The sequence below is a fragment of the Patagioenas fasciata genome, chromosome 1 (assembly GCF_037038585.1).
Source record: "Patagioenas fasciata isolate bPatFas1 chromosome 1, bPatFas1.hap1, whole genome shotgun sequence".
In the NCBI taxonomy this organism is placed as follows: domain Eukaryota; kingdom Metazoa; phylum Chordata; class Aves; order Columbiformes; family Columbidae; genus Patagioenas; species Patagioenas fasciata.
Window position 1 is genome coordinate 74,374,096 of NC_092520.1, and position 16,093 is coordinate 74,390,188.

At 49.2% G+C, this 16,093-nt stretch overlaps 1 protein-coding gene across 5 annotated transcripts in view; it reads left to right on the forward strand.

The window, feature by feature from the left end:
• Positions 1-597: 597 nt before the first annotated feature.
• Positions 598-16,093, forward strand: part of BOC (BOC cell adhesion associated, oncogene regulated) — a 57,094-nt gene continuing 41,598 nt past the window's right edge. For 2 of the 5 annotated variants that reach the window (XM_071809094.1, XM_071809096.1), the window contains exon 1: positions 1,131-1,624. In XM_071809094.1, the coding sequence (XP_071665195.1) occupies positions 1,528-1,624 (97 nt within the window). In that variant the 5' untranslated portion in view covers positions 1,131-1,527. Of the gene's footprint in view, positions 1,036-1,130; positions 1,625-16,093 lie in introns of those variants that run through there. The other 3 variants (XM_071809101.1, XM_071809107.1, XM_071809108.1) reach the window with 2 other exon arrangements.

Here is a 16,093-nt window from a genome sequence, read left to right on the forward strand (position 1 = left end):
CACACCTCTCTGGGCTCAGTCCCTCCTGGGAAGAGGGGAAGGTCTCCCAGGAGGTCTAATGCAAAGCCTCCAGACCCATTCATCAGCAGCCTGTTTCGTTACAGCTAATGAGCACCCCAGCCCCCTCGCTGTGATCAGAGCCGCCCAGTTCCACAGCCGGGATGAGGCAGAACAGCCACCGGCGCGGGAACACCCAGGGGACTCCGTCAGCCGCCGGGCCCAGCTGGGGCGGCTGCTCCAGCCAGCGAGGCCGGCCGGCTGCTACCCCGCTGTCCCCCCGGGACCTGGGGGAACCACGGCCCCGCCACCCCCGTGCCCCACAGCCGGTCGGGGGCGCTCCCTCAGCCCGGGCCGAACTTTTTGGCCCAACTTTCCCGCTTCCGCCAGCCGCGGGGAGCGGCCCTGCGTTTGCCGGCGGCCTCCTCTGGGGTAGGCACCGGACAGATGATGCCGGGTAGCGTCACTATGGCGGGTAGCGAGGACGAGCGCGGACTGCTCACCGCCTGACTTTTGGGGAAGGGGGTATTATTTTGCGCTTTCTCCCTCCTCTTGGCTCCTCCTCTTCTTCCCTCCTCCTCAGGGGGAGGGGAGGAGGGAGGCTCTGGGGCAGGAGTAGGCAGAGCAGGGAATTGTTTGGGAGTTCAGTCATCCAAAAGCCGTCTCCCGTATGGAGGGTCTGGCTTCCCGCATCCCGGCGCTTCTTCCCTCCTCCTACTCCTCCTCCCGCCGCGCCTGAGCTCTGCGCGGCCCCCCATCCCCAGCGGCAACCCGCAGAAAACACACAACCACCACTCCCAAAACAAGGGACCCCCATCTTCCCCTTCCTTTCCAAAACAGGCTTCTCCCCCCTCTTCTCTCTTTTATTTTTTTTTTTATTTTTTTATCTGTGTGTGTGTTGTGCTGAATTCCCCGCAGATCCGGCCTGGAAGTTCCCAGCTCCTGGAGTTAAAGCCTCATTGTTGCTTCCTTTCGTTTTGGGGGCATCTTTTGTGTTCCCCCGCCCCGCCACCCGCGCCTGCTCCACCGGAGACCGCGGTGAGTGAAGCGACGGGGCCCGGGGCCGGGCGGAGGGGCTGTGGAGGGCGGCGGGGTGCAGGGTTTCCCCCACTTCTTCAGCCGGCGGCGGCCAGAGCTTTGTGTCAGAGTTTGGGAAGTTAGTGTGGGGATGAGGAGAAAGGGGGGAAGGCGGGAGATGCGACAAGGATGGCAGCGGAGACCCCTCCGGCCTCCGCCAGCACGGGGCTTGTTTTTGGCTGGGGCAGGTGAGATGTTTGGGGCTAGACCGCCTCCCTCCAGCTCTTCCTCCCGGGTCAGACGGTAATGGAGGGCCCAGGGCTCGCACACGCACACGCCGCCGTGCTCCGGAGCTCGCCTGAAACTTCCCCAAAAGCTCGGTCCACAGCGTCGCCCCGTTCTCCCCGTCGGCGAGTCGTGGAGGAACGGTGAGAGGCGAAGAGGGAAGGGGAAGAGCTGTGCAAAGTAAACCCCAGCTCCATCCTCTGGTGCTCCAACTCTTGTCAAGAGCTGATGGGAGTTTGCAGGCGAGAGCCGGTGCCTGCAGGTGCGAAGATATTTCGGTGTGTGCTCCTTGAAAGGGCTGGTGCTGCTGCAAAGACAAGCAGGGGTGGGTAATCTGCGAGTACACTTTTTGCCTTTTACTTGCGCAACCGTAGAGTTTTTAACCCAGGATTTGATTCAGGGGAGGTAATTTTCTGCTCGGTGGTGGGATGCTGTAGGATTTGTGCACGTGTGCCTTGCTGCTGGGACTGCAACTTTGGCAGGTCCACTGGATGGTGATTGTAAATAGAAGACGTGTTGGGGAGAAAATGGGATGCTGAATTTGTAGCCGTAGTGCTCTGAAGATATTAATACTTACTTTGAAAAATAGCAATAGACTTTAACCAATACCACTGGCTGGCAAACGTATTTAATACAAACCTTCTTTGGGCACTTCCTCAGCTGATTTTGCTACCCCAAGTGTTATTTCACTGGCATTGTGGGAAAGGCAGAGGCAGTTCAGGTCTATTAACTTTTTTTTTTTTTTTAATGCTTGTTTGTTTTAAATAAACTCTCTTGACCTCTCTGCAGCATTATGCGAGCAAGATAACAGGAATACACACACACTGTGCAGCCGTGCGTAATTCCAGGCATGTCTTAAATTGATTGTTTTTCTTGGTGCCCTTAACTTGGTGCTCTTCTTCATCATTACCATGGTGTCTTTTTCATACATTTGTTTGCAATCTGCCATCAAAGTTTCTTTTCTCATGAGCTAAAAAACTACTGTGGAAAATATTAGAAGAATGTGGGCATTTTGTAAATAGGATTTTATCTTAGTTTTCTCTTCTTTTGCAACTAACTGCCTCTGTGTGCATACATTTAGAGGAGGGGTCTTGCATATTTATTCATATGTATATACATGTACACACTTTTTTTTTTTAGTGGGTTGGATATTGAGGTTTATGGCTCCAGGAAGGATTTTAGCAGAAACACATCGTGGGTTTGCAGTAAAGATTTGTTCTGTTTATTTAAGTGACCTAAAGAAATGAAGGTGAAATAACTTCCCATGCTAATGGGAGTAATCTTGGGCTCTTCTGAAGTAAATAGGACAATTAGGGAGAGCTGTGAGCTCCCTGCTACATTCATGATATTCTCTGACAAAAAAATAAGTAGAGTTTTGTTCCATGTACTTTTCTTAGTTCTCCCCTCTAGATACAATTATAGGGACTCATCCTGCACGTACAAAACAGACAAGGTCTCATTAGCTGTTTGCTGTGAGGCAGCCCTCAAATAGAGAGCAGTCCTCTCTGCTAGTGTAGTTTGTGTTGGGGAAAATGATGCAGGTTCATCTGAAAGGTGCAAAAGGGTCTGGTGCAGATATGAAAAAACAAGTTCAGTTTTCTCTCTGTGTCTCATACACATACATACCCATGGGACCTTTCTTTGAGAGATATCCCAGGACAAGTAGCTGAATCCATGCACATCTCTGCCTGGCACAAAGGAGAAATGTTACAGGTCAATGTATGTGTTTCTAACTGTCATGTAAGTCTTATGGGTGCTTATATCCCTATGGTCTGGAAAATACATCTTTTCTATATCTTGTGCTGACATGACATCACCCATCAGCACAGTGCAAGAGGCTCTTAGACATTGCGAAGCGAAAACCAGTGCCTGGTGGTTGCAGAGGTCTTTCCAGTCCTCGGGGTGTGAGGCTCTTGGCTTGGAGTTTTGCTTTGTTGAAGAACAGGGAAATAATTGCCCAGTGCCCCTCACTTCTTGAAATTCTGCTCTGTCCTCAAAACTAACAGCAGGCGGATCTCTCCAAGCCATCAAGTCAAAACAGGCAGCCCTGCAAGGCTTTCAGGATGCTGGTGCAGCTCCTGCTGTGGCCCTTTGGGAGTCAACTGGAGCCTCCCGCTGAAGAAGGAACATTGCAGGTGGGGCTGTGAAGTGAGCAGCCTGCTTCATCCCCATCCTTCTCTCTGGTGCAGAGAGGAAATTTCCTTTCCCGAGTTAAGAAAAACTAACCCACTTAGGGCACACCCAAATTTTTGTAGTTTCTCATATCTGTTACAGAATGGCCACATTTGACTGAAACACCACCAAATCTACCTGCCAGTTCTTTCCAGCCTCTTCCTGCATCGCATGTCCTCGGGAGCACAGAAGCCTCACAGTCTGATACTATGCACAGCAAAACAAACAAAACCAGACCAAAACAAAACCCTAACCCTGTTACTTCTTCTGCCCAGGCCATGGGAGAGAACATGGGTGACAGAGCAGGAAAGATACTCTTCACTGGAAGTAGGGGCTTGGATATCGAGCTCTTTTGGCTGTGTCCTTGGCCGATCCACATGCCCTGTGTGAGCTTAAAGAATTTTCTCCACAGCCTTGGTTTTCCCATGCAGAAAACAGAGCTAAATCCCATGCTGAGAGGGTGAGCAATGTGTCAGGGCAGATACTGCCGTCCATGTTGACTCTTGGCAGCTGACTCCCTCCTCTGTGTGTCTCAGAACAGAGCTCAGGTGTATGAGGGAGGACCCACTCTGCTGTGCTGAGCATCCCCAGGGCTGCCACAGGGCTGGAGAGGCACCTCTGTGCTTCCGAAAGCACTCCCTTTTCCCAGGCGAAGACAGGCTGTCTCCCAAATGCTCCCCTTGGGTGCCATATAAAGAGGGAGAGCAGTGACACGAAAGAGTGCACTGAAGACCGCTTTGGTTGTTTTAGCCCAGGTTGGCCTGCAGGTGGGTTTTCAGAGACCTCAGGTTCAGTTAGGCTCAGTCTAGTCACTCAGCCTACAAGAAGTTTCATAGATCAGTGTAACTCCAGGTTAACAAAAATTTCTTTGGCAGTAAATAATGCTGGACTGGTTGTTTCAGTGCCTGATGCTGAGTGCCTCAGAGGTATGAGGCACATTTTCCTGGGACCTCTTTAATGTCTAAAGGTGACTTGGTGTATTACTATTGGCATGTTACAGACCAGGGCTTGCAAATGTCTTGGTTTAAACCGTTACCTCGCGGGCTAAAAACATTGCAGTGCAAAGTCTATGGTTGGGATGGGATATTCCTCAAGGAAAAAGCTTTCTTGCAAAATCTTGGGACACTTCCTGTTTCTGGTTAGACTGAAAACATCCTGAGGGAAAAACCTACTGCTGTGTATTTTGGTGTTCCTGTGGTCAATCTTGGTTTAGGAGGTTGTTACATATGCCAGTTCCTAGGCCACGAGGACAATTTAAGGAAAATAATAACTAAATGAATTGCAGGTCCTTGGGTAAAATGGGGGTGAATATAATCTCCCAGTTTTATATAATAAATGTTCTTTGGGTAATTGTTCAATAAAAGGTATCACAAGCATGTTTTTTATTTCCTGGTGTTTGGTTCGGTTCCTCTTGGCCCTGAATCACACAACGTTGTTTCTGGTGCTTTGTTGGCTGAACATAGTGCATGAAGCCCATTCTCTGGAGGGAATGCTCACAGGGTAGGAAGCTTTCAAGATTTGCTTCGTGTGCATATTTGCATGTAAGAGTTTTTTAAAATCTGCTCTCTGTAGGAGTGTGTGCTCCAGCTGTATGAGCATCCGTGGGAAGCTAAGACAAAAGGAGCGTGGATGCAGTGGAAGCAAGTTGGCTGAAGAGCTCAGAAGGATATTTGTTGCAGGAAAAAAAAGACAAACGCTTAATGCTTGCACAGTCCCAAAGCTGCTGCAGGCGGTGCAGGGCTTTCTGAACACTGAACAACAGATCCCTATCCTGAGAATGTTGCATGCTCCTTTTATTAAAATGGCCTCTTCCCTGCAAAAGGACAAATGGGATGGGAGGCTCAGCTGTGCCTGGTGAGGTTGTTAGCAGAGCACCTGGCTCGATGCAGACAGGGTGCCTGAGAGGGGCTCTCAGGGCTGCCACGGCGTGTTGCAGGAGCTCTTGAGCAAGAGGCAGTGCCAATTTATTTTGGCTCTGGTGAGATCGATGGAGGGAAATGTGCTTCAGGGAGCGTGTGGGACGTGCTCGAGCTTCTTTGCCCTCCTCGTGGGCAGCGTGCCAGCACAGAGGTGAGAGCCAAACTTTACCCTTGCTTTCTGCTCAGCTGCTCTGGGGGAGTTGCTGCCCTGTGGCCAAAACCCTTCCCTGAGCTCTCCTTAGGATTGAGGATGGCGACTGCACCTTGTGCCCATGCAGTGGGTCGTAGGCTTTCTGGGCAAAGTCCAAACCGCAGCACAGTGTGTTGCCCCTGTGAAAACCCACTGTTGTTCAGTTCACAGAGGTTTTGGGCTGTGGCATGTCTGTGGAAGCCAGATGTTGTTTTGGAAACCAATCATTTCTCATTAACTTTTGTGCCCGGTTTAGGCAGTATGTCTTTCACCCTGAGCCCTGTGGGGGTGATGCTGTTTTGGCCCTACAAGGTCCGCTCTGGTAATGAGACTAGCCAGCAGGTCGTACTCTTATGCAGAGCCACAGCCCCGGGGCCCTGCCAAATGCAAGGATGTGTTCACTGGTTGCAGCGTGCGAGTCTGAACAAGCTTCTGTGTCTGAAGACTCTGCATCAGGCCCTTCTGCTGTTCTTTGAATCGTAAGAGTGGAGAGGAAAAGGGTGTAAAGATCCCTGGCAGAACTATGTTGTCAGCTTTCAAATATCAACACATGGTTGCTTTTTATTTTTCTTCTAACAAAAGGACAGGTTAGGCAGAACCCTGTGAATCAATGTGTTGAGCTTAGTGTGGTTAAGAAAGCTTGTGGTGATATAAACCCACTGAGGTAGTCTTTGAGAAATAAACCTCAAATGTGGATACACAGGCTTAGAATGTAGCATTTACATGCAAAATGCGGCTTCCTCTGATGATGTCACTGTAATTTATCCTGGTACTTTTAGGCAGAGCAGCCACCTTTACTTAGTGATGCCAGTGTTTTAGGGCACAAGCCTGGGATGTGAGGAGAGCTGGGTTTGGTTCTCCTCTGCACCACAGATCTCCCCTCAGGTTAGGGCAAATTGCTCTTTGCCTCTGCTCTCCACCTGCAAAACCTGTAAGCGGCACTTCCCTGCCTCCTTGTGGTGCTGAGGGTAGGTCTGCTGGAGATCAAGAGAAGACCATAGGTTTGCTGGCCCTTGAAAAACCTCTCAGGTAAGGACCAGGGTTGGTTTCAGCAGAAAGCCTCCTGCAGTATCGCAGTTGCCTCTGGGGACATCCACCCCTGCACGCTGAGTTGATGTGGGCTTTGCGAGGGCTGCCTGATGCTTTTGGCTTGGAGACCTGGCTGGGTCTGTGGCTGTAGAAAAGCCCCTCTCTGAACATGACCCTTGGGGAGTCTGGTGTAGGTAGCGGCACGGCAGCTGCAGCGAATTTATGGCTCCAGCCAGTGGTGGTACAGAGAAGCCATTGTAATGCTGCCTGCTGTACAGTGTACATCTCAACAGGCAAAGTGGCTCCTGGGTTGGTTTCTTTTTTTTTTTTTCCCTCTCCATCCCTTCACGTCTAGCTTTATGAAGTTCCTCCCCTTAAATTGCAAATTTGGCCTTATCTTCAAAGAAGGCCTTTGGTGCCAAGCTTTTAAAGGTAGGGAGGAGGTGAGAGCAAAAATGTCAAATCCATTAACAGCCCAGTTGCCAGAGAAAATGTTTTTAAAAATAAAATCTGAAACCTTAGTGTTTGAGATCCAAAGCTGAGATTGAATACAAGTATGGGCCTTGTCCCTGGAGAGTCACAGAGCTGGGAATACGTTGGCAGAGACCATGGAGTGAGGATTCTTGTGCATGCACGCACACAAATAGACAATTATTTGGAAGCCAATAGCGTTCTGGATGCTGAATAATAATTTACTTCATCTAATGCCTTCTGTCCCAAGTTGCTCTCTGAGCCATAGCTGACGTGGGGAGCATTTTCGTCGCTACAGCCCTCCGCCGGATGGCAGTCCCCTCTGGGGTAGGAACGTTGCACATTCCTTGGCCGTGGGTGGTAAAAAGGACTAGCTGGCCCTGCTTCTTTAGAGCCTGCTGCTGTTGGTGAGAGATTCCTTTGGGCCCCCTGAATGGTGATGGGAATGTGATTTATTTTTTTTTTTCCCCCCCCAGAAGAAAGCTGCTTGTTTATCAAAGCCAAGCAGTGTCAGATTGAAGGGGTAGGTTTGAGTCCCAGTGTCAAGAGATGTTTTCAAAAACATGCCGGGTGGGATTTTTCAGAAACACCTGGGATAACTTTAATGATGTGATAGAGAGTCAATGAGACCTGGGAGTTGAGAGACCAGACATCTCTCTCTACCCTTACTTTTAAGTACAAGGTCATGCTTGGTGGGTTTGTGGGACAGTTTCACTGTCATTAGTGGAGCAGCTGCCCAAATTAGTCCCAACCACCTACTGCATAGAAGTGGACTCCCTACTTCAAAAGTGGATATTGGGCACATCTTGGCTTGCAAGCAGTTCTGTGAAGTGCAGCTTCTAAGCCAGAGTCATCTGGGCAGAGGAAGGACAAGATGGCCCAGTTATCCAGCCATGATGGGGTCTGAATCCAATACGGAGCACCCCATCGCTGGCTCTTTCGGGGGCCCTGTGGCACGGCCAGCCAGACCACAGCAGAGCTGTGGGACTCTGGTGGGAGGAAGGCTTGACATCTTCTAACTTTTGAGTCCCTGTGGGGACTTCCCCACCCCTCAGCTGACCAAGCAGGGTATCTGGCTTGTAACTGTCAGCTACTTCTGGACGCTTGTAGGGTGAGACAGGGCTGTGAGAAGCTAGAGCATGGAGAGCTCCTCAGAGAGGCATGCCACTTGCTCTCAGTGTGGCCGTCATCCCTGTTTCATCACTCTGATGTTGCTCTTGGGGTGTCTGCGACTGGACTGAAGGGCTCAGGTGAGGAACAGAGCTCCTGGTTGCATGCCAACTTCTGCCTGAACGCTTCATGTGGTGCTATAGAGGAAGAGTCCGAGGCAGCACAAAGGCTAGCTGGTTTTGAGAACCTCACTGCTCGGGGTGCCTGAGCTGCTGTGTATGTTGCAAGAGTAGTTTCGCGCACTGGCACTCCAATGCCAGGCCTTGCCAGAGATGCCTGCCCAGCCAGAGGAGGGGAAGATGGTCTTGGAATCATGGTCAACTGTGCCCAGCAACCATGCAGCTTGTTAGCTCGATGGCAGATGCTGAGGAAGGGAGGTCAGTACCAACATATGGAGGTGGAGCTGCTGGAGCCCGGGTGTGTGTTTCCTAACCCTACTCCCCTCTTGGCAGGGAGGTGAGTAGCCAGTTTGGGGAAGCATTAGGGAAGAGCAGTATGGTTTACATGGCTACAGCAAGACAAGTCAGCCCTCTATCTCTTAGTACAGTTATCAGTGTACGAGCAAGAGATAACTGTGCTTGCCTGAAATTCAAATACACAATACAAGCTGTGGGATCCTGCTGATTGTGTCGTGAAGCCTGTTGTCTTTTGTGGGAGCAGGGGCCAGCTGTTTATGTCATGTAGCATGTTAGGCAGGAACATACTTGCTAAATGTACAGTTGTCCAGTTTTCCTCACAATTGCCTGGACTGCAGGTTTGGGGACAAGGGAGAAAGAGCACAAAGACAACAACATCAAGAGCAAAGTAGCAAGCAATGTTTATCGTTGATGCCTGACTTGCACTCTACCCTGTAATCTGTATCCCCTGGGATGGCTTCGGACATCCCTAACCTCTGAGCCACTTCAAAGAACCGCCTTTAAAAAAATTTCCCAAACTAGTGACCAAGCAAACAAGCAAAAATTTCAGCAGCCACAAAAATGTGAGCATAACCCAGTTTTTGCATAGCTCCAGCACTGAAGATAAGTAGAGGTTTCTTAACATTGACTCTCTGGACGAAGGCCTGAGAAAGGCGTGTCATGCCATCTTCCCCCATCAACATATTCCAAAACCTAAATTATTATTTGTGTTATGGTTGTGTCTACAAGTTTTAACCAAGGCTGGGACCTGGCTATATTAGATACCATGCTGACTTGTAATGGGAGATGTTTCCTACATCCCTGTTCAAAACAGCAAGACAAATGCAGAACAGGGAGTAAAACCAGGGCATGAAAAAGGACACATGTGCCTTGGAGTACCTCAACAGGTCAGGACTGGAGCTTAGTACAGACCCTGTGTTGCCTGATACCCAGTCCTGTGCTCTGTTCTCCACCTTGCCCTGCTCTTTAGATGAGGAAGTCAAAGTCGAGCATCACTGGGGCTTGACTCAGAGTTGTCTACCTTAAAGCTGAGAGTTGTCCGTAGCAGAATCTCGTCCTTTAGTCCTCAGCTCACATCAGTTGATGAAGACTGATATGGCTTCATGTGCTCCAGTAAGTGGTTGCCCAAATGGGACACTTGGTGCTGCAGGTGGTGTTGGTAGCATCTTGCCACCATGGTTTGCCTGTCACTGGGACGGGCAGCCTGTCTCGCAGAGCTGCGACTCCTGCCTGTCTTCAGAAGGCAAACGATCAGGAGGTCTGCCGAGGTGTGGCTGAAGGGGAAGGAAAGGAGCCAGTTGTTATATTAATTCTCTCCTGTCAGCTAGTTTTCAGTTGCGGCACCGTGCTTTGAAAAGCATCTTTGAGAGCAGAAAGCCAGTATAATAAAAGTGTTTTGCTTGCAGCATACAGTCTCATTACGTAAACATGGTGTGCCTTCTTTCCTGGGAGGGGTCTGGGACTGTGCTCTTCCTGCTCTGGAGGCACTGGCTTTCGGTGCACAAGCCAAGGATAAACTAACAGATGCTGCTGAGGCCAAGTCCGTGCCTTGCACTGTGGCCCAGGTGCAAGAGGAGATGTTGCTGAGCTCTCCACCATCAGCACAGAGGTACCTTATGCTGTAGGGAGGTGCAGGAGGAGGGATGAGGAGCAGCAGGGGTACAAAGAGCTGCTCTTCCCGAGAGCCGCAGGCCATGTTATGTGAGTGTGTGGCTGGGGACATGCAGGGGTACCCAAATGCTAACCTGATCCCTGTAGGCACAGATAGCCCAGGATGGAACAGCTGTGTGGCAATGGCAGGACATGAACAAACTGGGAACTATCTCTCAAGGGTGTTAGGATTGCTTCAGTGCAACCTGGGCAGGTTCTTTCACCACTCCTTTCTTGTCTGACTTAACAGCACTGTTTTGGGGAGCAAGTGGGGATGCACAGGCATCTTCTTCTGGTACCTGTTTCTTTGCAAGGAGCTACGGGCAAACTCTCCTGGGGGGCTGCTCATGGTCATGCCCTGCTGCTGTGTGAATAACGGCCTGAACTGCAGTTGGAGACTTGTTGCATAGAGGAATGCTTTGAAACATATTGTTTTTAATGACAATGTGTAGCCAAGGGCTCTTGTGGCTGCATGAAGAGATGACTCTTTGCCCTGCTCTGCAGGGAGAGGAGCCCATCTGAAGCAGGACTCCTCTGTTTTGCGAGTGGGTTTGATCTGCCATCTGCAAGCTGAATGATTTAATTACAGAAGAGATTTTAGATGAGGTGTTTGGGCTCTTATGGTTTCTCCCTGGCTCAGTCAATGTCTTGGGAGTGGTTGGAGATGCCAGACAGCTGCACAGTTACGGCTTTTTTTGTCTCCTTTAGTCCCAGGTCACTCCTTGTGATGAAAGGCTTCCAAGGAGGCACTAGTGTGGCTGTTGCTTTCATTTCTGTCCAGCTGAATTAGGCTGGGATGGAAAAGGTGTCAAAAAATTGGTTTATGCTGCCCATCCTTCCTTGTGCGTTGGGAGAAAAATCTCTTCCTCTCTCTTGGCATGTATATCCCTCTCAGTTTTGCCAGGGAGGCTTTTTTTCCTTCAGACCCTGCCATGGGGAGGGGGAACAGGATTGCAGCTGAGGACGGTAGTGTGCCCCTCTTCCCTGTGTGCATGCTGCTTCGCAAACAACGCAGGGGCTGCCGCTGAGCCCTTGCACCCCCTGGGCCCTTGCATCCCCCTCCCTCCCCATTTTCTGGCTTTAATTTCCTCTCTTCTGCCTGAGGTCCCTTGTGTGCCAACAACAGTTGCTGGGGCTGAGAAAGGCTTGTTGAGCCGTATCCTGGATGCCCCTGTCCCTACTTGTTTTGGGTAAGGCTGATAAGGAACAACTGGGGGTGCCTCCCCAGGCACCAGCCCGCTGTCGGAGAGGTGCTCTCAGCCCTCACCGACCCGGGGTGAGCGCAGGGCGCTGGCGTGTCGGAGCGAGTTTGGGGAGCCCTTGCCCAGGCAGGGCGGCTGCCTGCAGTTGCAGGCAAGGCTGCTGCCTCCCCAGAGGTTATTCTGGAGAAATGCCGTCCTTGAAAGGAGAGCCACATCTCTCCTGTCCTTCTTTCCTCCTGGCTGGTGGATTGGGGCTTGGGGGCTGAAAGGAGATGTTTTCAGGTCTCTGCCAACATTTCTGATCTCACAACATTTTGCAAACTGGGAGGGTTTTGTGTTGACCTGTCTCCTCACAGGCAGCCAGAGGAGCAGCTCAGCGGGGCCGGCGGACATGGCATGCACTGAGGTGCCGGCATCTGCAGGGGGTATGTAGGCACTGGGCCAAAGAGCCTTAGTGAGCACTTAGTGAGCTCCAAATCTACAGCTTTGTCTGGGAGCCTCCCACTTTGGACTTCTAGAGCCTTCTGGCGAAGGAATATATGAGTAAAAGCTGGTGGTAGATAAGGGCCTGGAAGGAAGACCCTAAAAGATCCTTAGTAAGGCACATCTGGGGTGGACCTCAAGAGATCACCTCCATCAGAGGCACCTCATATGTTTTTTCTGAAAGTTTCCTTAACTGCTTGGAGGCTGCAAAAAAAAAAAAAAAGACTAACTTTCCGCATAACACTTTTGTAGTCGATAGGAAAGACCAGCAGAGGTTTCTGTGTGGTTTTTACAGCAGAGACTGTCCAGAGGCTTTGCCTGGGGTACAAAGCCCTGGAGGCTGCGATGAATGTGTTCCCCTCTTGCATGGGGAAGGATGGTCTCGACAGATGTTTATTGGCAAAGCAAAATGGGGGAAGAGACAAACTTCAGCTGGCGAGAAATGCAGAGGGTAATTATCATTGTTTCCCTGTTGGGCTTGCAGAGGGAATTCTGGAAGCTGCTTTTTGTCCCATTGTTATAGTTTATGTTTATATAGCTTATCTTTTTCATGAGGGACTATTAAATCCTGCAGCATGTTGTGGCTGTGACTATATGGGAACAGTTTGTGTTACCCCTCCCAGAGCAGAGTGTACCAGCTGCACAATTGGATTTAAAATCATGGAGCACTGTGTCCCCAAAACTGAGCAGTGCTTTTAATCCTAAAAGAGTTTATGGTATTTTCCAAATTAAGAAATGGTCCATATTTTCCCTATAGGTAATTCTGAGATTGTATTTCCCCTATATAGCTTAGATTTGCCTGTTGCTACAGGGAGAGAGGAAGTTCTTATTCCTTTCCACATGTAATATTGCTTTTGTGGTCTGCAGCAAGTGACAGTATTTTACATAATTTGGAGGGTAGGTACTGACTGAGCTGGGCTACAGATGGCTGCACTGAATAGTGAAAGTTTTTTCTAGGGGTATTTAGTGCTGTGGGACAGTCACAGACTTCCCTTCTCAAAGAAAGCGTTGACAGTCTCTGTAAGCAATTAGAGATGAATGTCTTTGAGGCAGAGGATGTCTTTTTTGCTGTAGTTTTGTAGGGTACCTAATACTGAGGTCTTAAAGTGGTCTCTGTCAAATAAGAGAGTCAAATACTCCTTATGTTCCTTTACTGGGCAGTAACATAACAATCTTTGGAAGATCCAAAGAGCTTTTTTTTTTTTTTCCTGATAAGAAAGTGAGCAAATGTCAGAGGTTTGCTGTGTTCTCCCAGGACACTGTGTAAGTCTGTGGAGAGGATGATCTCATGTTTTCTGTGAAATTCTTACTAACGCCTCTCAATCAAAGGTGATTTGTGCATTAAAAAGCCTTTCTAAATTGATAAAGCAATTCACAGCACAAACACATCTTAGTCCTTTGCAACAGAGGAAGAAGACAACTTCATGGCTTAGACCATTTCTGGGACTTTAAAGAATTTCTTGGACTGAACAGTGTATGTTAATAGATGGAGAGTAGATTCACTTCTGTTCTGCTTCTCCTGTTGCCCCTTAAGGCCCAGGGGCTGATGTTGCTGTGTGTTCCTGACCTCTTTACTGCATATGGTTTTCACCAAAAAAGATTAAACATATAAAACGAAGATTGGGTTTTGGGATTGTGGTGTTTTGTTGGGGTTTTTTTTGTGGTTTTTTTTTTCCCCTATTCTGGGACAGACACCAACCACAGTCATGTATTTGTTTTTTTCCCTTACTTCCAAATGCAGGCACATAACAATAGCCTGGAAAAAAATTACTGGAACCAATTTGGTCATGAATTTGTTTCCTTTTTTGGGCTATAAGGAGCGGGTTAGCATTTGGATGAGGAGTCTGGGAGCTCCAAGCGATTTCTTCCAAGGTCGAAGGAGGTTTAAATGGGTACCATCCTGGTAAGACAAGAAGTACTCTAGAAGCGCAGCCTTTGGGGGGCAAGCGCTTCCAGTGCTCCATGTGCAGAGCGTCACACTTGGGGCCCCTTTTCTCAGCTGGCCCCAATATGTTATTTTTTATTTATGTAATTGTGAAGTATCGTACAGATGCTGCTGAAGAGGCTTAGTCTGCCAATGGCAGGCAGGGACAGGCTAGAAGAGAAATGCTGCCTCCCGCATCGGGCTTCTTCAGAAGTGGGTGATTGCTTTCCTTAACAGATCGCTAATAGAAGGTGGTAGGTGGTGTTGTCTTATTTATTTTATGTAGGATGCCATGGCAGATGGTGATTTTGAACATTGTCCACAACTGTAGAAACTGATTGCTTTCTAAACCAAGCTGATGAGGGTGGAGGCATGGGAGCCGATGAGACAGGGGGTGATCTGCAAAAGAGGAAAACCTATCAGAGGACCCGTTGACTGTGTTCTGTTTCCTTTCTCCTGAGGGGCAGGAAAAGAAGTATTTTGCAGCCAGGGTTGGGATATATGTTTCCAGCATCCATATCTCTGAGTCTTAGGAGATGGTATCACCATTTGCAAGAAAAAGGAAAGGTCATCAGGTAGGACAGAAATGCGTATGTGATTGCTGCACTGGTCAGGAAGGTGCTTGGTTGGTAAAAATCTCAAGCAGTGCAGGCAGTGAAATCTCAAAATTTTATGCATGGTTCAATGGATTTGGTCCTTACAGGAGAGGAAGTGAGAGCAAGTGGAGCTTATGCGTACCAGAGAGAGAATACCATCTGATAACGGCCAGACCAGTAGGTAAAGTTTTCAAATTGCAGGAAATTTCCTTAAAGTATTTATTTATTTATGGCTTTGCCAAAAAAATTTTGACCAGCTGTGTTTAAAAACATAACAGTAATGATATACTTTAAAAAAAGGAGTTAATCTCTCCCTCTCTTTGACATGCTGCAGTGCACCAGCTGTAGCACAAGCGAGCCCTGGGAAATCAAAATGGCAAAGCCCTGCAGCCGGCCAGCCAGAGTCACGCCTTGGGAAGCCAAACCCCGTCGGGAAGCACTGGCCTGCGGCAGGTCACAGGGGTGCTGGGGGGTGACCCTCTGGCCATCCTCCAGGGACAACAGGTTCAGCCTGCCAAGCTCTTCAGGGCTCCCCAAATCTCCTTGATTTTTGTAGTGCCCCCCTGTTCCCCAGCCACTTGTCCTCAGGGCAGCAAGACCCAATTTTGTCTGTGCTGCTGGGAGGCCTTGAACTGTCTCTGACACCCCTGATGGGGAAATGCTGGAATGAGGAGGAGGGGAAACCAAGGGCTTTTGTACTGAGGGAACAAAAAACATCCTCTGCATGTCCCTGGATTCAGCTATTACAGACTCTCCAAATTGGACTGGTTTTTTGGTTTGCTTTTCAATGCTTCTTTAGCCAATGTGATTTTTAAATTTCTTTTTTTTTTTTTTTTTGTTCTGGCTGGAGGGTGTCTGTTCGGGAGACAGAGCCAGTCCAGCACTCTTCATTTGGCCCATCCAGCTTTTCCACAGAGCGTGCACAAACCGTCTCCTCCAGGCTGCGTTTCCTCCGGGATTCTCGATGGCTTTACAGTGGCCAGGCCTTTGTGTTTGGTAGCAAAGGTGGAAAGGCCAGCAAGGGCAGTCCAGACATGCCACATCCTCCAGGCCTCTGCCAATGGAGGATCAGTGCTGGGTGGGTCAACGCTGGAAGGGCTACAGCTATGAGAGTGGTGAAAAATACGTGGTGATTGGCACAAAACTGTTTTGAGGAAGAAGATACCTCTTCTGATGATGGTGGAGTGGCACATGGTGGACTGGAAAGGTAAAGCTAGGTTTGGTCTTAGATGGAGGATTCTGTGGAGAAGTCTTGTCTCCTCTGGGCCTACTGGTTTTAGCTTCAAGATGACATACCACAAGAGAAAAATCTCCTCTCCCTACTGTTTCCTTTTTCCACCACTGGTAGCTAATCAAGATTCAATTTTAATGACTTCCCTCTACTCTCTCGGCTTCCTTTCCCCCTGCCCCACACATGCCTTTTTATTTTTTTTAATGCATTTCTTTTTGGCAAGAGTTGAAACACAAGAAGCATTTGGACCAAGATGAAACCAGCGGAGGAGCATGTTGGGCAGTGCAGTGCTTTGTTCTGAGTTCAGGGGGAGAAGAGGGGGAAGTGAGGGGGGACGGGAT